The sequence below is a fragment of the Heptranchias perlo genome, chromosome 24 (assembly GCF_035084215.1).
Source record: "Heptranchias perlo isolate sHepPer1 chromosome 24, sHepPer1.hap1, whole genome shotgun sequence".
Classification (NCBI taxonomy): Eukaryota; Metazoa; Chordata; class Chondrichthyes; order Hexanchiformes; family Hexanchidae; genus Heptranchias; species Heptranchias perlo.
The window spans coordinates 16,189,057-16,214,765 of NC_090348.1; the positions used below are offsets into that span (position 1 = coordinate 16,189,057).

Sequence of the window (25,709 nt, forward strand, 5' to 3'; positions counted from 1 at the left end):
ACTGCAGCAAGGCAAACTTCTTGAAACTGGAACTGTCATTGATTTAATATGTGCACAGGTAAGCTTACAAAGCAAACAAAACCTAGCTAATGTTCATTTACTCAAGCACATTGGGATGCATGGTAGGTGTGCCCTTCAAACTTCCAACATATGAAAAGTCCTTCTCTGCTTGCAGGACAAGGTAGTACATAAAAGGAGAGAGCAAACTTACGTAGGATGAGGGCCCTGCAATTTTAAGTCTTTGAGTCCCTTTGAAGAGGTACTCCCCAATTCCTGGGGCTGTGGTACATAGAGGAAGTGGGTGAAACCAGAGGCCTCTCCAAGCTACGGGCCACTAGTACCCTTTTTGCTGTAATTCTCGACATCACTCCCATGCAAACACCTCAATAGACTACCGTGACACACAGTCTAAGCCATGTAAGGACTGCTTGAAGAGCTGTCTTGAAACTAGTATTCTAGCAAACGCTATTGTTCTGTTTCCCCGTCCTCCAATCACCTTGGATGTGTCGGGAGCGGACAGGACCAGGCACCGTAGCAGCGGATGTGGCAGAATCAGGTGTATGAGCTATTTCATGACCTAGCACAAGGAGTTACAGGGTCACTTCACCAAAAGGCCCCCTCCGAGACCCAGCAGACAACTACCTCACTTACTCCTGCAGTTGGAAGGAATGTTAGATTAGGTTCCAGCATGCAAGTCTCATACATTGTCATCAACCAAAAGCTTTGGGGTAAAACACACATTACATACACTCCTCATTTTCAGGGCAATAAATTTAATTGGGAATTAGGCATTGACCTGTATTGCTGGTCAGCGACTGTGTATATTGAGGTGGGAAGCTCTCATGGCTCATGAAGGCCGTAGATTTGTGTATAGAACCCCATATAGCCACATGGTTCTATCAATAACACCCTGGACTTTGAATCCTGCAATACAAAAAAAATCTAATATCCTCTGATTCTAGTGCTATTTTCAATGGGGAAGTGTGAGGAAGATGTTTGTGAACAATGCATCAGTGACATACTTAATGCATTTGGCTGCTGTGGATTGACTGACTTTGCTGATGATCACACTTTTGTAGCTTGGAATGAGCCTGAGCCATAAATATTCTGGATTGGTGACTTTGACTGTCAACGGCATACCCTCCAAGAACAATACAAAAGCAGCTTTTATTTCAAATTATTTGGGCATTCTTCATGTCAAAGAAAACCTCACTTAGAACAAATTTTGTTCAAATAAATGACGAATTTTTATGTCCGTGTGCAGTTTGTTTCATTTAGGTTCCTTTTTTTTAAGTGGCTTACAGAACCTTCGAGATTGATTATGTTTAGAAGGGTCTATTTTTATCAGCGTGGTTTATTTCAAGTGTATTATCGAAGAGATGTTTTGGCCTCAGTAAATGTAAAAGCAAGGATTCTGACCAATATTTTGAAACCATATAATTCCTACACTTAAAGCAACATTAAGTGTAATTTGTGGTTTATTCTGATCCAACAGTATCAAGATGGTGCACCACTGAAGGTTGTGGATATAGGTGACATCAGTACTCCTTTGGTGTGTTTGAGTATATCGTCCACTTCAGGACAGATAGTCATTTGGGCAGGCTGTGGAACAAAGATCATATCACTCAGCAGCGATTTTACAGTTCAGAAGGTGATAGACACGAAAACAAGGACTCTGTGAGTTATTAGATTCTTCGGTTAGAGTCAAGTTTTTTAAATTTTGAGGTGTGAACTTTTAAAAAGAGCTTAATTATCATGTTTAAAGTATTTTAGTATGTATTCATGCAAGTATGTAAACAGATATTTTCAGTGTCTTCATCTCCACATACTTTGAAGAGCTGCCTATGGAAGCTACAACAACCTGCAGCCATTTGAAATGAGATGTTTAAAACATTTTGCAACGTTGTCATCTGTAAATGATGGTAGTCATCATCTTGTATCTATTACTTCAGCTCCCAATGTGATTCTGATTCAATCAAGTTTAACTCATTTCATAGTTTAATTGTTACTTTAAAATTAAAAGTGAAAGAATGTTTACATACAATTTGGTAGATCCAGGCCAAGCATAATGACTATTGTGCATGCTCAGATGGACACGTGCAATGTTCCTGCAATATGGATGGCACTTAGTCATTCTGTAGGACCCAGTATCTCCTGGCATATTGAGAATGACAGGCTAAAGTTAGCATTCTTAATCTTGTTTTAAACACAACTCAATGAAAAGGAATGCCAATGAAGAGCATGCCTTTTAAGAAGAGTTTCAACTTGACAGGCAGGTTAGTTTCCACCCAAACTGTACACATCCCTTAAAGCTTCTCATAATCTTCTGTGGTTCCTGCTCTTGGACAGGGAAGTGAGGCAACAATTGTTCCTCTATGATTAATTGTATTTGTTTTTGGATGGGTTTATACCTTAACTTTAGCATCCCTATGATGCAGCTGCAGAGTCAGATCCTGACTTGCTTTTTCAGCTGAATATAAACCTTGGTGTCCAACAACTCCAATGCATAAAATTTGAATAAATATAATTGGTTTCTGTCTGCTTATGTGGACACTTTTGCTGTCTCTTCTCTCTGAGAAACTATCAAGCAGGGTCCCATGAAAAAAGTGACCTGGACCAAGTTTCACCATCTCAAGGCGAATGGTCAAGTCTCCAGTATACAAATTTTACAACATATTTGGTCTAAGGAGGATGATTTCCTGAACTGTTTAAATTTGCCATCCACTGCACATAAGCAAAATAAATGAAGATAATTCACTGCATTATTTCCACCATTTTTGTCTTTTTTTGCAGAAGACAGCAGCAATATTACAGTGATGGAAATATTATCACAATGGTGATTGATAAATATATTTATCTGGCAAAGAGGGACAGCCATGTTGTTGAACTATGGGACAAAAAGATAGACAGACTGAGTGTCTCAATTGACTGTGCTTCTATTCTTAAGTAAGTATTTAATCAACTTCAATTTGTCAAAAATGTTGGAAGAAATAAATGTGTTCTGGAGATCAGTTTTAAATGCCAATGCCCTTCAAGTTATTGACAAGGAGTGGATTAAAAAGAAGTTAATATTAACTAACCATATATTTTAGAATTTAGATTATGTTGTTTGAAGAGAAGAAATTTAAAATTACAGTCTGTTGCTGGTGATGACATGATAATTAAAATGAGGGAGTTAAAGGTCAAAGAGCATAAATTAGAAAATGTCAGCTTGCTGCTGTACTGTAACTGATTTACATCATATAGGGCAAGATTGTTACCATTCATAGTCAATGGGTAGAAAATCATGCCCATATCATGATGTTTCCCTCAACTTAACCTAGCTGTGAAATAGTAAAAACGTTTTATGATCCTGTTCCACAATCCACTTCACTCTGTGCTGCTCTAATACATACTTCTTAGCAGATGGCGACAGAACATGTTGGTAGAAACCTACCATCAGGTTGCCTGCCCACTTCCTTGGTTGTGGGGGACTTGAGGGAGGGGAATATTTCATAGCAGAGCACCAAAGACGAAATTCTGAGTGATTAAACACTGTAGAAGAGCTAAGTGTCGAGCATTAAAATAACTTGTTTGGCTATTGCACAAAAAGTGCTGCAGTTTCCATTAAAATAGTAGATAGAGGGATGTTTCAAGAACGCATTACATATTCATTCACTAATATCAGAAGTAGCAATTTAGGTTTCTAAGATCTTTTGGAATACAATAAGATATGTAGGTTTGTGTGTAATCCTTCTCCAAAGGGCATTTTTTCATTTTTTTAGGGGGAGGAAGGAAAGCTAACATAATTAAGAAGTGTTGTACTTTGAAACTTAAAACTTTTGTCTAGAATGTCACGATTTTTCCAGTATCTTTGGATTAAGATATATTCTCCAAAAATCTCAGAATCCTGTCCTTTTTTTTACCTTTTTTAATCTGTCTGTAAACTTCCATATCCAAACACACCTTCTTGACCTTGCCATCATGTGGGGCTCTGGCTCCTCCAAGATTTTAAACACTGATTAGAGTGAAACCACCAGAAATGCAAATCCCTTTGTGCAGTGTAAATGCATTCTTCAGTGGTTCAGGTTCTCAGCTAAAGTTTCCTTAAATCACAGTGTTGTGACATCATCACACTAATATATATGAACCTGAGTGGACCTGAAAACTGGCTTTAGAATTGCTGACTGAGAGCAAACGTAGAGTGCTAATACAAATTGGCTTTCTGTACCTGAATACCCCTTTGCGTACTGCAGCTGCACCCTCAGATTCCCACCTTCTCTACCTTTTCAAGCATAATTTGTACTTCAGCTGATGAACTCTCCTTCCTGTTGCTTTTTTTTTTTGAAAACTTCCTTTACCCAGTTTGTGTAACAGGTTTTAGTCTGCAGTTTAAATCCGCGGATTTGTATCGGATATTTATACTTGTCTAATGTAAATCTTCTGAAAGCAGCACAAAAGAAAGCCAAGGCTTGAGATACTGTAAAATCCAATTGGAGTAATTTCCTATTTCATTATTTACTACTTTATTGCACTTGTGCTTCAGATTTAATATGACATAACTTAATAAAATACAAAACAAAAGGAAGAACTTTAACCTTGTTTCTTTTGCAGCTTGTGTATCGTGGCTTGACCCAACCCATTAGACACCTAATGAAAAGTTCTGCAATCTTACTCCTAGCCAGTTGCCTTTAACGCTCCACCATATGTGTTTTAAGTTAAATACTTGTTTTGCTGTTTGTGATCATTTTTCTTGCTCTCTGTAGCGGATATTTCATGGACAGCTCCAAGATAAAGATAGGATTTCCACAAATGAGACAGCCATATGACACTCTCAGGTGGCAAAAAAAAGGCCTCTCAATTAACTGCTGATCTGGGATTTCTGATGTGAAATTACAGCTTCTTGCATTCAGACAGGGTTAACTGATAAAACACAGTGGTGCTTTATTTATAATCTTATCTTCAGAATTAAACTATATGCTGTGTAGTGATTAATGATTTTGCAGTTCATTATTTTAATAGGTTATCTTGTAAGTTATTTAGCAATGTAGTTTGAAAACACTTAAATTTAAAAAAAATCTTTTCCCTAGGAATGACACTTATTCTGCCAGAGTGAAAGCACTTCATCTTCAGAAGTCAGCTGCCCTTTGGATTGGAACAGGAGGGGGTGACATCATATTATTAGATGTATCCACTCATCAACCCATCCGGGTCATTGATAAATTTTGTGATTCTATTAGAAGTATGGTGACGACACACATTGGTACGGTTTTGAGACTGTGAAATTCTTAAAAATAATTGCAGGAAAATATTTGAATTCAAGTATAGGACATGGAGTAGATTGGACTGTACATTATTTACTGGAAAATGTCTTGACAACAGCTAGTATAATTATAAATACTATGTATGCAAATTTTTACTTGGAAACACTTTGTTTTCTAGCCAGTTATTTTAAGATAATAGTCACTTAATATGTAATACAGTAGATGCTTGTATGGAAGAGCAGACATGGATTTCTAACAGGAGGATCTGCTGCCAGTGATGGTGATACAGCCCCTTCACTGGTGGGAGGGTGTAATTACAACATAAGCTATTTACATTGACGGTGCCCATTTATAAATTTGGACGTATGCATTTATAATGGAAAAAGTTGATGGGAAGCTTATGCAGATGGAAGCTTTTTAATAAATAAATGACATTCTTTTCATAAGTATTTATGCATTGTTTTTATAAAAGGCTTCAGATTATTTGTCTAATTTTTATTGATGCTAAGCATATTTCTTTAATTCTTTGTTTTAGAAAAGGGACACCTTTGCACTGTCATGTTGATCCTAGGAAATGTCTGTAAGGATTATTATGAAAACAACAAAAGGCAGAGTGGTACGGTTCATTTTCTGAATATTTTACTGTAATAGTTGAGAAGTGAACAGAAATTGTCTATTTGATCAATGAATGAATTAACTTTTGGATGCAGCACACCCACAGTTGTAGAATTAGGTGAAGATTTTCATACAAAATATTCCATAGATTTACGTAGTTAAATGTAAAAAGAAATTGAACTGTAATGATAGAATTCTACATTGCCAAACTTATACATTTACAGTCTTAATTATTTCATGAGCCCAAGCCTACGAACTTCATATCGGGTGCAGGTCGGATATTAGCATTAACTGTTTCTTGATATTTCAACTACTTTTAATTGCATGTTTCAGAATTGCAACCGCAGCTGTTTGTTTGGGACATGAACCTTCCTTATGAGATCCAGAACCTAAAGAAGCACACTGATATGAGAAGAGAAATAACTGAAAAAATGAGGACTGGTTCATTGGAATGAGTGTACATGGGCAAATACATCTTTATATATTTTCTTCAAGTAATTTAATGTTTTGGTGTTTATTGAAGATATGAAATGGTAAACCTAACATTTCAGCATTCTAGTTAATTCACAAAAATAAATATTAAAGGCAGTTTTTAATATAAAATTTATACTGAGTTTTTAATATTGGCTATTGCACACAAAGGAGCTATTAATACCTCCCATGTTTGTCCCATCATGGAAATCTCCTCTGTAGAGATTGAAACTAGAAATTTTGAGTAAGTATGCTATCATCCTCGCAATCATATATTTTTGTTACTTGTCATGGAGTTAGTTTAAATCTCTAGACCTCTGAACCTTTGGCACTTGTAATATTGCAACAATATAAATAAATGTACATTTTTGGATACTCGCCTAACCTGATTGATTTGCCAGCACAAAGTGATGCTGGTGGAGTTAGAAGTTGATGATTTGATGTACCATTATCCATGTTGGAAGTTAAATTCCGCACTTGCTGACAATACGAGAGCGTTGATTTTCGGGTCCAAGGACAAACCCAATGGGAGGTCGCCACGGTGGAATTTGTGCTCACCCAATTACTGACATCTCAGGAATTTTTGGGGTTTGCCAAATTACAATAAGCTATGCATGTTCCCTGATCTGTTATTGGGCATGATGCTAGGAGCTCCTCAGGGAGAGGGATTCAGGAAATAGTGTCCCTAAAAGGCTAATGACAACATTGGAAACCTTTTAGAGATATGGAAATATGACCACCTACTCTTGATATAGTGGCAAAAATTGTGGTTGCCTTTAAAACGGCTATAAATACTTTCAAAGCATATTTGAGCTACTCACCCCTGCACAGGCATATTTGCAGCAAAAAAAGTAGCTGGTGATACCCAGTGACTTGATGCAGTAAAAAGGAGCCTGAGGGCTACTGCATGAGTGAGGTATGATGAGGGTTGCCCTATCTGGCACTTCAGGGCATTTTCCACAGAGGACAACATGCCAGGCAAGAGGTGGGAACCAAGTTCAATGCTGTACACACTAACTGCAGGATCTGGGAACGGAGACAAGATGATGGAAGACCTTATAAAAGCTGCCCTGGTAAGACTAAATAACAGTTCCGTTCATCATGTGCCTATGCCTGCCACAAAGTATTACCAAGTAGTTTGTTGCACATGTACTGCTGGCCCATGCCAGTTCTTACACAACCTTACAGTTCTGACCATGCATACCCCTAAGGCACACATTTTAGCTGTAAATTGTTATAAAAAGCTTAGCACATTAACACATTCAAAGGACTTTGCACATAAAAGCACTGTAACACAACCTAGCTTCATGATGCATGGGCACTTAATGATGCCCATGATGAGCTGCAGCTTCGGCATATGTCTGTCACTATCCATGTACTCCTTCAATTTACAACATGCCAAGAGTACTTCTCTGGTTTCATGGAAAAATGGCATCTCAAACGGGAACAGGAGGAGGCTTCAGAAATTACAAGTCCTTAACTCTCTTGAAGACCACCCTCTACAACCTTCTGTATAAGAGCATCCCTTACTCCACACAGGCATGCAAACAACATGCACCGTTAATAACTTGTAATTCAAGCTGTATTGGAATGTGTCTCTTGGCAGCAGCATTGTAACGTTAGTCACATTTTTACCATTTTAGGCCTGGAACAGCAGCTTGCAGCACTGCAAGTGGGCCAGGACAAGACCGCATCCTCTGTCCCTCTCCATCGTTTGCAAGGATCAACACAGCTGCACACTTCCTAGAGAATGCAGTTAGCAAAGTTGAGGAGATAGCTGCGTGTGAGTCACAGATGAGGAGGAGGAATTGTGATGGGAGAGGAGAGGCATGAGTCTGCTGGATGGAGGCAAGCACCCCATGTACTTTGGGAAATGCCACTGTAGTAAAGATGGAAAAAGTTAGTTGTTCTGTGGGCACCTTATAGTGCAAATGATACCTATGCTCGACTGAAAAGAAGCAAAGCCAAAATCCTTGAATGCATAGGTGATGTAGCCTACCACTGACGGAACCAATTCTATAGTGCAGCTTGACTGCAGCAGATGGTCTTGTTCGTCACCTTCTGTTTAACCAAAGCCTGTTCTGCTAATTCCCACAGACATTGCTGGGTAGGCATGTCAAAGCCTGCAGATATGGTTAGTGACATCGTGGTGGGTGTGGCCAATCTGGTTTTGTTGTGATTGAGGGAGAGGGGGGATGGGTTGCCAAGCATCACCCTGCAGTAAGACAACAGACTTAACCAAAGGGCATTGCAATTGATATAGCTTCCAGTTAGATGCACCCTTAGGTGGTATAAACATTGGTATTGTGGGAAACAGGTTACAGATCATACCGTCTTTAAAGATCTTGTGAATCTTTGTACAGAAACTCTTTCCAACAATTACGGTCAATTTCTTGATTATATTCGTAACAAAGCTGCATGCAGCTTAATGAGGCTCCCGTTCAAAACTAATGGGAGTGATTGATATGGGGCTATCGTGGACAGGGCAGCATTTTCAGCTGGGACCAAGCAAGGCTGCTAGCCATGTAATTTATTGTCTCTTGCTTTCCCAAATTCCTTTGGTGGTAGCAATATCAACTAGTAAGAAGTCCATCCTTCAAATGTGTGCATCGGTTTGGTCGATAACTTGGGCAATGTCAACATTTTTTTAAAAATCTGTGCCTTCTATAATTTAAGTTCAAATCCAGGATCTAGTGGACCCTGGAAGAAAGCTTAGATTATCAATATATTTTAGCAATAACTGTGACCAAGCATTGACAACAGGAATACTGTCACTATACTAGTAGTAGGCCCCAGGGATCTATACTAGAATTGGTTTTGTTTTCCATTTATATAAATGAGTTGGACACAGACATGAGAATGACATTGAAGTTTGCTGATGATACCAAATTAGGGGCTGTGGCAAATTGAAGAATGCAGAAGTTTGGTTATAGTTTAGTGGAGTGGACTAAGAAGTGGCAGCTGCAGTTTAATGCAAAGAAAAGTGAAATAGTACATGTTGCTAAAAAAGGACAATGAAAGGACGTATACTCTAATTGATAATGGGGAAATGTGGAGGTGGAGACACAGATCTTCAAAGGTAAGAGTACAGGTAGAAAAAGCTATTTGAAAGGCAAACTGATTTCTGTGTTTTATGCATACAGGCATTAAAAATTAAAGCAAGGAAGTGATGGTGAATTAGTACAATACATTGGTTAGGCTCAAATAAAGAGCCAACACGAACACATTGGGCCAAATGGCCCCCTGTACTGTAACCTTCTGTAGTTCTTTAGAAAGAAAGAACTTGAATTTAGGATGTCCCATTGTGCTTTATAGCTAATGAAGTACTTTTGAAGTGTAGCCACTGTTGTAATGTAAGGAAGCACAGCAGCCAATTTGAACACAGCAAGATTCGACACACAGCAAGAGACCACAAGCAGCAATGAGATAAAAGACCAAATCATTTGTTTTACCAGTGTTGGTTGAGGGATAAATGTTGGCTAGGAGACCAAGAAAACTTTACTGCTCTTGTTCCAATAGTGCCATGGGATATTTCATATTCACCTGAGAGTGTAGATGGGGCCTTGTTTTAACATCTCACCCAAAAGATAGCACCTTCAACACTGCTGCACTCCGTCTACTGCATTGGGAGTGTTTACTTGGATTATGTGCTTCAGTCTCTGGAACGGGACTTGAGCCCATAACCTTCAGACTCGGAGGCAAAAGTGCTACCATTAAACTGAGGCTGACCTCATAGGCCAAAATTAGAGTATATGTGGAATTCTGGGCACCTCACTTGGAAGGCTATCACAACTGTGGAAAGGGCACAGTGAAGAAATGATACCAGGAATGAGACTATAATTATGAAGGCTTGAAAAATTCTGTTTTTTGTCACTGGAAAAGAGATTGAGGGGACCTAATAAAGATTTCCAAAATTATGTTTTTTTGACGAGGGTTAATAGTGAACAATCATTACCACTAGTTGGTGAATCATTGATAAAGGTACACAGAGTCAGGAACTTCATTGGATAGATAAAAAGAAAAATCAGTCACAATCTTTTCAATGAATGGCTATCAAGGCAGAAAATATGGCATTATTTAAAAGGGAATTGGTTAAGTATTTGAAAAGGAAGTATATAGAAGTCTTCGGGAAAGAGCAAAGAAATAGGCACAATTCTTGAATTAATTTGCTTTGGAAAATTATGACTAACACATCTGCAATTTCCTTACCTACTATTTCTTTTAACACCCTGGGGTAGAAAAAATGAAATCCTGGAGTTTTGTCTATCTTAAGCCTTATTATTTTCTTCATTATGATTTTTCTTACTTGTATTAAATCCACCATGTTTCACCCCTTGACTTATTTTTAGGTTCCTTTATACTGCTGGTATTTTGTCCTTTTTCTCCACTGTGCAAAAGGATACAAAGTATGAGTGTAACAAGTCTGCCCTTTTGTCATTGTCCATTACAGTCTCAGCTGCATTGATCTTTAATGGGCACACATTCCCCATTACCACTCTCTTTCTCAATATATTTGCAAAAACCTTTCACTGTTAACTTTGAGAATGTCTTGCAAGTTTTTTTTCATATTTCCTTTTTGTACCTCTTACTTTCTTGTAACTCTTTGTTGCTCTTTATAGCTCTCCCAGCCTGCTGGATTTTCACTTTTTTTCTCGCGTTTACACTAGCCTTTTATAAATTAAACTTTGTGGGCAGTATCGATCACTGAAAATTTTGCAATTAGCCTTTTATCAATTCTACTTTTGGCCACAGTATTCTTACTTGAACAAATGTTTTTTGATTCTGTGTCACGGGCAAAAAGAGAACATATTGTCTTCATACATGCCAACTTAGAAAAGTAGTAAAAGCTAACCAACTGCTTCAAGCATACCTAAAAATGAGGTGCCAACCTGGTGAAGCTACAACACAGGACTACATGAATGCTAAACAGCGGAAGCAACATGATATAGACAGAGCTAAGCAATTCTACAACCAACGAATCAGATCAAAGCTCTGCAGTACTGCCACATCCAGTCATGAATGGTGGTGGACAATTAAACAACTAACAGGAGGAGGAGGCTCTGTAAACATTCCCATCCTCAATGATGGCGAAGTCCAGCACGTGAGTGCAAAAGACAAGGCTGAAGCGTTTGCAACCATCTTCAGCCAGAAGAGCCGAGTGGATGATCCATCTCGGCCTCCTCCTGATATCCCCACCATCACAGAAACCAGTCTTCAGCCAATTCGATTCACTCCACGTGATATCAAGAAACTGCTGAGTGCACTGGATACAGCAAAGACTATGGGCCCTGACAACATCCCGGCTGTAGTGCTGAAGACTTGTGCTCCAGAACTAGCTGCGCCTCTAGCCAAGCTGTTCCAGTACAGCTGCAACACTGGCATCTACCCGACAATGTGGAAAATTGCCCAGGTATATCCTGTCCACAAAAAGCAGGACAAATCCAATCCGGCCAAATACCGCCCCATCAGTCTACTCTCAATCATCAGCAAAGTGATGGAAGGAGTTGACAGTGCTATCAAGTGGCACTTACTCACCAATAGCCTGCTCACCGATGCTCAGTTTGGGTTCCGCCAGGACCACTCGGCTCCAGACCTCATTACAGCCTTGGTCCAAAGATGGACAAAAGAGCTGAATTCCAGAGGTGAGGTGTGAGTGACTGCCCTTGACATCAAGACAGCATTTGACCAAGTGTGGCACCAAGGAGCCCCAGTGAAATTGAAGTCAATGGGAATCGGGGAAAACTCTCCAGTGGCTGGAGTCATACCTAGCACAAAGGAAGATGGTAGTGGTTGTTGGAGGCCAATCATCTCAGCCCCAGGACATTGCTGCAGGAGTTCCTCAGGGCAGTGTCCTCAGCCCAACCATCTTCAGCTGCTTCATCAATGACCTTCCCTTCACCATAAGATCAGAAATGGGGATGTTCGCTGATTGCACAGTGTTCAGTTCCATTCGCAACCCCTCAAATAATGAAGCAGTCCGAGCCCGCATGCAGCAAGACCTGGACAACATCCAGGCTTGGGCTCATAAGTGCCAAGTAACATTCGTGCCTGGCAAGTGCCAGGCAATGAACATCTCCAACAAGAGAGAATCTAACCTTGACATTCAACGGCATTACCGTTGCCAAATCCCCCACCATCAACATCCTGGGGGGTCACCATTGACCAGAAACTTAACTGGACCAGCCATATAAATACTGTGGCTACGAGAGCAGGTCAGAGGCTGGGTATTCTGCAGCGAGTGACTCACCTCCTGACTCCCCAAAGCCTTTCCACCATCTACAAGGCACAAGTCAGGAGTGTGCTGGAATACTTTCCACTTGCCTGGATGAGTGCAGCTCCAACGACACTCAAGAAGCTCGACACCATCCTGGACAAAGCAGCCGGCTTGATTGGCACCCCATCCACCACCCTAAATATTCACTCCCTTCACCACTGGTGCACTGTGGCTGTAGTGTATACCATCCATAGGATGCACTGCAGCAACTCGCCAAGGCTCCTTTGGCAGCACCTCCCAAACCCGCGACCTCTACCACCTAGAAGGACAAGAGCAGCAGGCACATGGGAACAACACCACCTGCACGTTCCCCTCCAAGTCACACACCATCCCGCCTTGGAAATATATCGCCGTTCCTTCATCGTCGCTGGGTCAAAATCCTGGAACTCCCTTCCTAACAGCACTGTGGGAGAACCTTCACCACACTGACTGCAGCGGTTCAAGAAGGCAGCTCACCACCACCTTCTCAAGGGCAATTAGGGATGGGCAACAAATGCTGGCTTGGCCAGCGACGCCCACATCCCATGAACGAATAAAAAAAAAAGCTGATAACTGAAGTTTGGCTTGAGATGTGAAAACAAGAAGTTACAGGGACTTTTTGCCTTAAGTGGAAGGTTTGCTCAACAGTCCTTTACTTGTACTGGTGGAATTAAAGTTCCTCCCATTTCGGTTTCCCCACTTCCCCACCCTCTGTTTCCCCTCTTCCCCGCCCTCGGTTGGCGTCCTGGTTCTCGGAACTTCACACAACAGCTGCTGGCATAAAACCATGAGCAAAAATACTACTGGGGACCCCACCTTTATAAGATACGTACAATAACATTTGCAGATGTCACTGGACCAGAGGTCATATGATCAACCCTCCAGAAGTACCCTAACATCAAGTGCTTTTTTGTTGCATTATCAGGGCAGAAGTCTGAGGTCTCCGGTGTCCCAATTGCGCACATAGCAGTATAATATAGTGTGAAAATAATGCTGAGACTTGCTCACAATTCATGAGCAAGCCTCATTAAGTCCTCAGGTTTCATGTAAAAGTAGCAACCATAATGTTATGTGCCAACTTTTTTTTCCTTCAGCACCCATTTGGAATGGGAGCAAGGAAGGCTTCATGGATGCAGGAGTTCCTAATTTAGTCAAAGCTTGTACTTATTTTTTGAATGTTTACAGTATGATTTTAGTGCCATATTAACAGATTTTAACCATATTTGTGAAATTTGTTTTTTATATTTATTTTAGAAAAATTTGGCAGGGGGGGGCAATTTTCTTTCTCCTTAAGGAAAGTTTGTTTTTTAAGTTCTTGAATACAGTATTTCATAGTTTAGGTGATACAAGATGAAAGGAGGATGCTGGAGATCAGCAGGCCCCAGACCGCGTACAGATCTTGGCACACTTTGATGTCAATGATCGAGGCCTCAGCTTCCTGTGGATCAGCAGGGTGCCAGCTGAGAAACATTGACACCTGCAGCAAGCACATTTGCAGGCAAATAGCAACATAGCGATGCCACTGTCTTCAACTGTGATGCTTATGACTCTTTGCTGACTGGCACTGCAATTTCAGCTAATATGTTGCTCACAGACCAAGCAGGTGCCTGATGCCTGGGTCAGCACGGCCAGCACTTTCATTTCCTTTCCAACTGGCTGTCACTGAATTGCTGTGTTTTCCAAGAGGTCCGTAATGGCTGACATATGTCCAACCTGAAGCCCATTCTGGGTGTCAGTAAGTGGCCACATTGTGTTACAATGGTTGATTTGAGAAGCCCGAGGAAAATATGAATATGGTAAGGTTTTCTATTTTAAGTTACAGCTTGAATGTTCGTCCTGCTGAAGCACGGGAATGCGTAAGATACTGTGAGGGATTGGCATAGGTGAATGGTACACGTTGGACAGGTCGAAAGGCAACATTTTGTGGCATGACAAGTATAAAGAGGGAGAGGCGAGAGCAGAGGCCCACAGTGTAAAGAAGGAGCGGTGTAAAGTGAGAGCAAAGGCCCACAGAGTAAGTGGGAGCGGAGGCCGCAAAATCAAAAAAAATCAAGAAAAAGTCAAAAAGTGACATCACAACACAAGGAGGAGCACCATGGGTAAGTTAGTAAGTAATTTATTGGTTAGCTTTTTTTGTGGCTATTTTAGTGTTAGCTAAACGGTAAATAGCCTTCAAGCTAAACAAACAGTTTAAATAACTGTTAGCTAACATGGCAGGACAGCTGGGGACTGTTGCATGCACATCTTGTGCTATGTGGGAATTCCAGAATACTTCGTGTATCTTGGAAAACCACATATTAAGGAGTTGCCACCAACTGCTCGAACTCAGAGCTTCTGAGCTTGAGGGGCAGCTGGCATCACTACAGTGCATTTGAGAAGCTGAGAGTTTCATGGATAGCCTGATTCAGCTACAGAGAGTTCAGGTGGAGAGGGAGTGGGTGATCACCAGACAGACTAGGAGAAACAGGCAGGCAGTGCAGGAATCCCCCAGGAGTGTGGCATTCAAACTCAGTGTTGAATACTGGTCAGGGTGTTAACACCTCTGGGGAGTGCAGTCAGGAACAAATCCCAGGCACCATGGGAGATTCAGCTGCACAGGGGGACTCAAGAAATGCAATTGTTATAGGGGATTCGATAGTCAGGGGAATAGACGGGCGTTTCCACAACGGCTGATGTGAGTCCCACGTGGTGTGTTGCCTCCCTGGTGCCAGGGTAAAGGACATCACTGAGAGGGTACAGAACATTTTGAGGGGAGAAGCCTGAAGTCGTGGTCCATGTGGGAACCAATGACATAGGAAGGAAGAGAGTTGAGGTCAGTCAGTAAGCGTTTCACAAGCTTGGGAGGAAGTTAAAAGCAGGACCTCAAAGGTCGTAACCTCTGGATTACTCCCAGTGCAACACATTAGTGAGTATAGGAATAGTAGGATAAGACAAGTTAATGCATGGCTGGAGAAATGGTGCAGGAGGGAGGGCTTCAGATTCCTGGGGCATTGGGGACCAGTTCTGGGGCAGGAGGGATCTGTTCAAGACTGATGGGTTGCACCTCAACAGAGCTGGGACCAATGTCCCTGCGGGGGAGGTTCACTAATGCTGTGGAGGAGGGTTTAAGCTAATTTGGCAGGGGAACAGGTACCAGGATGAAACATTAGAGAGGAGAAAGAAGGTACACAGAGGACTGGAAGAGACAAATAGCACGAGTAAAGAATAGTTCTGCCATAGGAGGGATCAGGTGGGACAAATGTGAGGCAGTCTAAGATGAATTTGGAGTTTATGTACGTAAACGTACATAGCGTGGTAAATAAGGTTGGTGAGCTGCAGGCTCAAGTTGCCACATGGGGCTATAATAAAGTGGCAATAACGGATCTGGCTCAAAAAGGAGGAGGATTGGGTACTTAATATTCCTGGCTACAAGGTATTCAGGAAAGATAGGGAAGGAAAGAAAGGAGAGGGGGTTGGCAGTATTGATCAAAAAACTATTATAACACTGAAAGGGATGATGCAGCTGAGAAATCAAAGGCAGAATCTTTGGTTAAAATTAAGGAACAATAGAGGAACTATTATGCTACTAGATATATACTACAGACCACCAAATAGTGGGAAGGAGGTAGAGGAGCACATTTGCAGGCAAATTACAGAAAGATGCAAGAACTATAGAGTAGTGATAATGGGAGACTTCAATTATCCCAATATAGACTGGGACAGTAACAGTGTAAAGGGCAAAGAGCAGGAGAAATTCCTGAAATGTGTACAAGAGAATCAGTGTGTTTCCAGCCCAACGAGGAAGGAAACAATGCTGGATCTGAGGAATGAAGTGGGGCAAGTGGAGCATGTTTTAGTGGGGGAGTTTTGGGGAACAGTGATCATAATATCATTCAGTTTAGAATAATTATGGAAAGGGACATGGAACAATCAAATGTGAAAATACTTAACTGGAGGAGAGCTAATTTCAGTTAAAAAGGGATCCATTGCCCAGGTGGATTGGAATCAAAAATTGGTAGGCAAAATAGTAATTGAACAATGAGATATCTTAAAAAAGGAGATGGTTCAGGTATAGAGTAGACATAGTCCCAAGAGGGGGAAAAGGAAAGGTATCCAAAGCCCAAACTCCCTGGATGACTAAAGATATAAAGATTAAAATGAAACAGAAAAAGGAGACTTATGTAAGGTTCATAATACAATAGAGAATCAGGCTGAATACAGAAAGTACAGAGGACTCAAAAAGGAAAAAACAAAGAGAGCAAGAGAACAAATAAAAGTCAGCATGGATTTGTTAAAGGAAAATCGCATTTGATTAACTTGATTGAGTTATTTGAAGTAACAGAGGGTTAATGAGGGTAGTGCGGTTGATGTTGTGTATATGGACTTGCAAAAGGCATTTGATAAAGTACCATATAATAGAATTGTTAGCAAAATTAAAGCCCATGGGATTAAAGGGATAGTGGCAGCCTGCATACAAAATTGGCTAAGGGAAAGAAAGCAAAGAGTAGTGGTGAACGGTTGTTTTTCAGACTTTTTTTTATTCGTTCACGGGATGTGGGCGTCGCTGGCAAGGCCGGCATTTATTGCCCATCCCTAATTGCCCTCGAGAAGGTGGTGGTGAGCCGCCTTCTTGAACCGCTGCAGTCCGTGTGGTGACGGTTCTCCCACAATGCTGTTAGGAAGGGAGTTCCAGGATTTTGACCCAGCGACAATGAAGGAACGGCGATATATTTCCAAGGCGGGATGGTGTGTGACTTGGAGGGGAACGTGCAGGTGGTGTTGTTCCCATACGCCTGCTGCCCTTGTCCTTCTAGGTGGTAGAGGTCGCGGGTTTGGGAGGTGCTGTCGAAGAAGCCTTGGCGAGTTGCTGCGGTGCATCCTGTGGATGGTGCACACTGCAGCCACAGTGCGCCGGTGGTGAAGGGAGTGAATGTTTAGGGTGGTGGATGGGGTGCCAATCAAGCGGGCTGCTTTATCTTGGATGGTGTCGAGCTTCTTGAGTGTTGTTGGAGCTGCACTCATCCAGGCAAGTGGAAAGTATTCCATCACACTCCTGACTTGTGCCTTGTAGATGGTGGAAAGGCTTTGGGGAGTCAGGAGGTGAGTCACTCGCCGCAGAATACCCAGCCTCTGACCTGCTCTCATAGCCACAGTATTTATATGGCTGGTCCAGTTAAGTTTCTGGTCAATGGTGACCCCCAGGATGTTGATGGTGGGGGATTCGGCGATGGTAATGCCGTTGAATGTCAAGGGGAGGTGGTTAGACTCTCTCTTGTTGGAGATGGTCATTGCCTGGCACTTATCTGGCATGAATGTTACTTGCCACTTATGAGCCCAAGCCTGGATGTTGTCCAGGTCTTGCTGCATGCAGGCTCGGACTGCTTCATTATCTGAAGGGAAGTATATGGTGATGTTCCCCAGGAGTACCCCACTGCTCTTTTTCACATATTAATGACCTGGACTTGGGTATGGAGGGTATAATTTCAAAGCTTGCAGATGACATAAAACTCAGAAATGTAGTAAACAATGTGGGGGATAGTAACAGATTTCAGGAGGACATCGGCAGACTGGTGAAATGGGCAGATACGTGGCAGATGAAATTTAACGCTGTGAAGTGATACAATTTGGTAGGAAGAATAAGGAGAGGCAATATAAACTAAATGGTACAATTTTTAAAGGGAGTGCAGGAACAGAGACCTGGGGGGGTGGGGTATGTACACAAATCTTTGAAGGTGGCAGGACAAGTTGAGAAGGCTGTTATGAAAGCATATGGGATCTTGGGCTTTATTAATAGAGGCATGGAGTACAAAAGCAAGGAAGCAATGCTAAACCTTTATAAAACACTGGTTGGGCCTCAGCTGGAGTGTTGTATTCAATTCTGGCCACCACACTTTAGGAAGGATGTCAAAGCCTTAAAGAGGGTGCAGAAGAGATTTACTAGAATGGTACCAGGGATGAGGGACTTCAATTATGTGGAGAGACTGGAGAAGCTGGGGTTGTTCTCCGAGCCGAGAAGGTTAAGGGGGGGATTTGATAGAGGTGTTCAAAATCATGGATGGTTTTGATAGAGTAAGTAAGGAGAAACTGTTTCCAGTGGCAGAAGGGTCGGTAATCAGATTTAAGGTGATTAACAAAAGAGCCAGAGGAAACTTTTCTTTTTACACAGCGAATTGTTATGATCTGGAATGCACTGCCTGAAAGGGTAGTGGAAGCAGATTCAATAGTAATTTTCAAAAGGGAATTGGATAAATACCTGAAGGGAAAAAATTTACAGGCATGGGGAATGAGCACGGGGTGGGACTAATGGGACAGCTCCTTCATAGAGCCGGCACAGGCACATTGGGCCGAATGGTCTCCTCCTGTGCTGTACCATACTATGATGTGATCTTGCAAGATCAACCTGGTACATAGTGCCGTACATGGTCTTACATTGTCTGGTTCCCCACACATATGCCATCTTCTCCTACATTGGTTCCCAGGTAATGCACTGTACACAGCATTCGGTCTACCCGCCATCTTCTGCCACCATGTGGGGTGAATGCCCTGGAGTGACTTCATTACACATTGGTTCATGTAACAGCACGTCCACTTCGCCAACCATCGAACTTGGGGTTGGGGTTGGGTTCTGCACCACTCCATCACATGCTTACAGACTCTCCTGGCTCGACATTGGCTTGTTTTTATCCTGATGTGGAGATGCCGGTGATGGACTGGGGTTGACAATTGTAAACAATTTTACAACACCAAGTTATAGTCCAGCAATTTTATTTTAAATTCACAAGCTTTCGGAGATTTTCTCCTTCCTCAGGCAAATGTTTCAAGATCTCCTTGAAGCCTACGCATTTATACATATTGAACAATAATAAATGGTGTTTACAGACTGCCCCTGCAACTGCCCGTTGCCAAGGCAATCACCGTGTTCAGACAGAGAGGTGTTACCTGCAGAACCTCCGAATACACATTCAATAAAAAAACAAACAGGGAAAAAAAAACAGAGAAAAAAAAACACAGAGAGAGGCAGAAACATCCGGAAGGCAGAGAGAGCCAGCAAATGACCCATTATATTAAAAACAGATAACATTTGTTCGCTGGTGGGGTAACGTGTAGCGTGACATGAACCCAAGATCCCGGTTGAGGCCGTCCTCATGGGTGCGGAACTTGGCTATCAATTTCTGCTCGACGATTTTGCGTTGTCGTGTGTCTCGAAGGCCGCCTTGGAGTACGCTTACCCGAAGGTCGGTGGATGAATGTCCATGACTGCTGAAGTGTTCCCCGACTGGGAGGGAACCCTCCTGTTTGGCGATTGTTGCGCGGTGTCCGTTCATCCGTTGTCGCAGCGTCTGCATGGTCTCGCCAATGTACCATGCTCTGGGGCATCCTTTCCTGCAACGTATGAGGTAGACAACGTTGGCTGAGTCACAGGAGTATGAACCATGCACCTGGTGGGTGGTGTCATCTCGTGTGATGGTGGTATCTGTGTCGATGATCTGGCATGTCTTGCAGAGGTTACCGTGGCAGGGTTGTGTGGCGTCGTGGACGCTGTTCTCTTGAAAGCTAGGTAGTTTGCTGCGAACGATGGTCTGTTTGAGGTTGGGTGGCTGTTTAAAGGCGAGTAGTGGAGGTGTGGGGATGGCCATAGCGAGGTGTTTGTCCTCATTGATGACATGTTGAAGGCTGCGGAGAACATGGCGTAGTTTCTCCGCTCCGGGGAAGTACTGGACGACAAAGGGTACTCTGTTGGTTGCGTCCCGTGTTAGTCTCCTGAGGAGGTCTATGCGATTTTTTGCTGTGGCCCGTCGGAACTGTCGATCGATGAGTCGAGCGTCATATCCCGTTCTTACTAGGGCGTCTTTCAGCGTCTGTAGGTGTCCATCGCGTTCCTCCTCGTCTGAGCAGACCCTGTGTATTCGCAGGGCCTGTCCATAGGGGATGGCCTCTTTGACGTGGTTAGGGTGGAAGCTGGAAAAGTGGAGCATCGTGAGGTTGTCCGTGGGCTTGCGGTAGAGTGAGGTGCTGAGGTGCCCGTCTTTGATGGAGATTCGTGTGTCCAAGAAAGAAACTGATTCTGAGGAGTAGTCCATGATGAGCTTGATGGTGGGATGGAACTTGTTGATGTTATCGTGTAGTCTCTTTAGTGATTCCTTGCCGTGGGTCCATAGAAAGAAAATGTCGTCGATGTATCTGGTGTATAGTGTTGGTTGGAGGTCTTGTGCAGTGAAGAAGTCCTGCTCGAACTTGTGCATGAAAATGTTGGCGTATTGGGGTGCGAATTTGGTCCCCATGGCTGTTCCGTGTGTTTGGGTAAAGAACTGGTTATCGAAGGTGAAGACATTGTGATCCAGGATGAAGCGGATGAGTTGTAGGATGGCTTCCGGAGATTGGCTGTTGTTGGTGTTGAGTATTGATGCTGTCGCAGCGATGCCGTCATCGTGGGGGATACTGGTGTATAGTGCCGAGACGTCCATCGTGGTGAGAAGTGTTCCTGGTTCAACTGGTCCGTGGGTACTGAGTTTTTGTAGGAAGTCTGTAGTGTCACGACAGAAGCTGGGGGTTCCCTGTACGATGGGTTTCAGGATGCCCTCGATGTATCCAGAGAGGTTCTCACACAGGGTTCCGTTGCCTGATACGATGGGACGTCCGGGTGTGTTGGCTTTGTGTATCTTTGGGAGGCAGTAGAAGTCTCCCACGCGGGGATTACGTGGGATGAGAATGCGTAGGATGCTTTGAAGGTCTGGATCGAAGGTCTTGATCAGTTTGTTGAGCTGGTGGGTGTGTTCTTTGGTCGGATCTGCGGGTAACCGTCTGTAGTGTTCCTGGTTGTCCAGTTGTCGGTATGCTTCTTTGCAATAGTCTGTTCTGTTCTGTATGACTATGGCTCCTCCTTTGTCCGCTGGTTTGATGACGATGTTGCGGTTGGTCTTGAGAGCGTTGATGGCGTTGCGTTGTGCTCGGGTGACATTCTGGACTGTCTTCTGAGTGCGGCTGATGAATCTGGCATTGACGCATCTCCTGACAGCTTGAGCATACATGTCAAGCTGAGGGCAGCGACCCTCCGGAGGAGTCCAGTTTGACTCTTTCCTCTTCGGTTGCTGTACCGCGGATCCCTCTGTCTGCTGTTCCGGATCGTCGATTGTCTCATTGGGTTCGCTGCTGAAATCTTGGGGTTTGTGGTAGAATTCCCGGAGCCTCATTCTCCTGATGAATTCCTCTGTGTCCGCCGCGAGACTAGTGGGGTCCATTTTGGTAGTGGGGCAGAAATTGAGCCCTCGGCTGAGAACTTCGATTTCGTCTGGTTGAAGGGTGTGGTCGGATAAATTGACAATAGACTTCCCTGTGGTTGCAACCGTGGTACCAGGGGAAGCTTGGTCGTTGCTGGTGGTGATGCCGAGTTTCTCAAGCTTCCTGCTCTTGGTTTTCATGTAGGCAGCGTAGTTCCGTTGCCTCGTCTGTTTGGCGGTATAACGTAGCTGGTCTGCTGTGTCCTGAGTACAGGTTGAGAGTATGGACTCTATCTTGGTTTCGAGGTTGTGGCGTCTGCTGTAGAGTTGGTGTATGAGATGGTTGCGGAGTGTGCGAGAGGTACGGCGGCAGAGTCTCTCAGCGTAATCCGAGTTGTATGTGGACTTGAGTGGGTTCGTGATCTGGAGTCCTTTCGGGATCTTGTCTGCTTTCTTGCAGCTCTGTAAAAACTTGATGTCTGTGTCTAAATGCGCGATCTTCTTGGATATCCTTTCCACTGTGAGCCGGCAGTTTGTGGTGTCGATGGTAGTCATGATGTGGAGATGCCGGTGATGGACTGGGGTTGACAATTGTAAACAATTTTACAACACCAAGTTATAGTCCAGCAATTTTATTTTAAATTCACAAGCTTTCGGAGATTTTCTCCTTCCTCAGGCAAATGTTTCAAGATCTCCTTGAAGCCTACGCATTTATACATATTGAACAATAATAAATGGTGTTTACAGACTGCCCCTGCAACTGCCCGTTGCCAAGGCAATCACCGTGTTCAGACAGAGAGGTGTTACCTGCAGAACCTCCGAATACACATTCAATAAAAAAACAAACAGGGAAAAAAAAACAGAGAAAAAAAAACACAGAGAGAGGCAGAAACATCCGGAAGGCAGAGAGAGCCAGCAAATGACCCATTATATTAAAAACAGATAACATTTGTTCGCTGGTGGGGTAACGTGTAGCGTGACATGAACCCAAGATCCCGGTTGAGGCCGTCCTCATGGGTGCGGAACTTGGCTATCAATTTCTGCTCGACGATTTTGCGTTGTCGTGTGTCTCGAAGGCCGCCTTGGAGTACGCTTACCCGAAGGTCGGTGGATGAATGTCCATGACTGCTGAAGTGTTCCCCGACTGGGAGGGAACCCTCCTGTTTGGCGATTGTTGCGCGGTGTCCGTTCATCCGTTGTCGCAGCGTCTGCATGGTCTCGCCAATGTACCATGCTCTGGGGCATCCTTTCCTGCAACGTATGAGGTAGACAACGTTGGCTGAGTCACAGGAGTATGAACCATGCACCTGGTGGGTGGTGTCATCTCGTGTGATGGTGGTATCTGTGTCGATGATCTGGCATGTCTTGCAGAGGTTACCGTGGCAGGGTTGTGTGGCGTCGTGGACGCTGTTCTCTTGAAAGCTAGGTAGTTTGCTGCGAACGATGGTCTGTTTGAGGTTGGGTGGCTGTTTAAAGGCGAGTAGTGGAGGTGTGGGGATGGCCATAGCGAGGTGTTTGTCCTCATTGATGACATGTTGAAGGCTGCGGAGAACATGGCGTAGTTTCTCCGCTCCGGGGAAGTACTGGACGACAAAGGGTACTCTGTTGGTTGCGTCCCGTGTTAGTCTCCTGAGGAGGTCTATGCGATTTTTTGCTGTGGCCCGTCGGAACTGTCGATCGATGAGTCGAGCGTCATATCCCGTTCTTACTAGGGCGTCTTTCAGCGTCTGTAGGTGTCCATCGCGTTCCTCCTCGTCTGAGCAGACCCTGTGTATTCGCAGGGCCTGTCCATAGGGGATGGCCTCTTTGACGTGGTTAGGGTGGAAGCTGGAAAAGTGGAGCATCGTGAGGTTGTCCGTGGGCTTGCGGTAGAGTGAGGTGCTGAGGTGCCCGTCTTTGATGGAGATTCGTGTGTCCAAGAAAGAAACTGATTCTGAGGAGTAGTCCATGGTGAGCTTGATGGTGGGATGGAACTTGTTGATGTTATCGTGTAGTCTCTTTAGTGATTCCTTGCCGTGGGTCCGCAGATCCGACCAAAGAACACACCCACCAGCTCAACAAACTGATCAAGACCTTCGATCCAGACCTTCAAAGCATCCTACGCATTCTCATCCCACGTAATCCCCGCGTGGGAGACTTCTACTGCCTCCCAAAGATACACAAAGCCAACACACCCGGACGTCCCATCGTATCAGGCAACGGAACCCTGTGTGAGAACCTCTCTGGATACATCGAGGGCATCCTGAAACCCATCGTACAGGGAACCCCCAGCTTCTGTCGTGACACTACAGACTTCCTACAAAAACTCAGTACCCACGGACCAGTTGAACCAGGAACACTTCTCACCACGATGGACGTCTCGGCACTATACACCAGTATCCCCCACGATGACGGCATCGCTGCGACAGCATCAATACTCAACACCAACAACAGCCAATCTCCGGAAGCCATCCTACAACTCATCCGCTTCATCCTGGATGGAGTCACAGCAGCAAGGATAAACAGATAGAAAGGTCGTTGCTGAGTAGAAAAGAACTCCCTGAATCATAAAGATTAATGATTGGTTGGTGTTGTTTTATATGCACAGGGACACACGATTTGAACAAGGTATTTGAAGGCTGCTGGTACCTGTGGAACTGTATCTCAACATGAGTCAATGCCTGCAGGATAAAAGGCAGAGGACATTGTTAATTTGTTCTTTGTGGCTGATCTTGACAAAATGATGTTCAGTAAGATATTAGAATACAATGTGTTCCTGTGTGTGTCATATCCTATGACTTTGCATACAATGTGACCACAGTATAGAGATAATTTGCTTAATTAGTAAAAGTTTAACTGGCCACAGCCCTGATGAATGTCAGTGCTTCCAGACAATGATTCAGCTTACATTGCTTATAATTTTAGGAAAATCCTTACTCTTCAAAGATCCCACGGAATTTCATTTTGATGTCCACCTGAATAGGCAGACTGGTCATTGGTTTGAATGTTCACCTCAGACAATGCAGCATACCCTCAGTATTGCTCTAAAGTGTCAGCCTAGATCGTGTTTGAGTGCTGGGCTTCAACAGTGGGGCTTGAACCTACAGCCTTCTGACTCAGAAGTGAAAGTGTTACTACTGCTAACATTTAAGATTGTCACCAGATATTGCACTCTAATAGACCTCTGTTCCCTGATATTGTCCCTCCTCTCATCCTCAAGATGTATGCCTCCAAAATTATCCATATCATATACCATCTCTTCAACTTCTTTATCTTGTGTTTTTCTTCCTTTTGTCCTGAAGGTATTGACTCATGTTGAGATACAGTTTCATGGGCACGAGCAGCCTTCCAATACCTTGTTCAAATCGTTGTGTGAGCGTGAGTGGGGGAGTGCCTGGATAGTGACTGTCAGCAGGCGTTTGAAAGGTAGGGTAGGGGGTATCATAGCCAAGACTAATCTTGTCTTCACCTGATGTTCACACAGATGCTTTCCAGGAGGGTTCACTGGTTAGAAGACCAAAACCATAGAGGTGCATATTGTAATAATTTCTGGAGCGGGGATGTTTGTCTCTCCCACTATTCAATGATTCGACTTGGCACCATTATTGGTTATGGAGGTTGTTCAGACTTTATTGTATAATGTAGTTCAGACTATACTACATTACAGTCCATCAGCAGTAACTAACAATCGCTTTAACTGTGCAATAATAGATTCATATTACCTGCCTCTCGCAAATGGACAATCGGCACGCCTGGCTCATTGATGGTGATCTTCCCGATAGTGACACAGCGTTAGGCCAAGGGCCAGCATTGATCCGCTGGATGTGTCTAACTATCTGTTACTCCTCCAACTGTGTTTCTGTTAGCTAAAAGCCAGTCTCTCATACTTTTACCTGAAAAGATGTGCCACTCTGCATGTACTGTTTAACTCACCATTTGGGGAGACATCTG

General features: G+C 43.4%; 1 protein-coding gene across 2 annotated transcripts in view; it reads left to right on the forward strand.

Annotated features, from left to right (window-relative positions):
* Nucleotides 1-6,702, forward strand: part of lrrk2 (leucine-rich repeat kinase 2) — a 112,617-nt gene extending 105,915 nt beyond the window's left edge. For both annotated transcript variants that reach the window (XM_068004820.1, XM_068004821.1), the window contains 5 exons: nt 1,496-1,677; nt 2,794-2,946; nt 5,070-5,242; nt 5,779-5,859; nt 6,192-6,702. In XM_068004820.1, the coding sequence (XP_067860921.1) occupies nt 1,496-1,677; nt 2,794-2,946; nt 5,070-5,242; nt 5,779-5,859; nt 6,192-6,313 (711 nt within the window). In that variant the 3' untranslated portion in view covers nt 6,314-6,702. The remainder of the gene's footprint in view (nt 1-1,495; nt 1,678-2,793; nt 2,947-5,069; nt 5,243-5,778; nt 5,860-6,191) is intronic.
* Nucleotides 6,703-25,709: the final 19,007 nt, after the last annotated feature.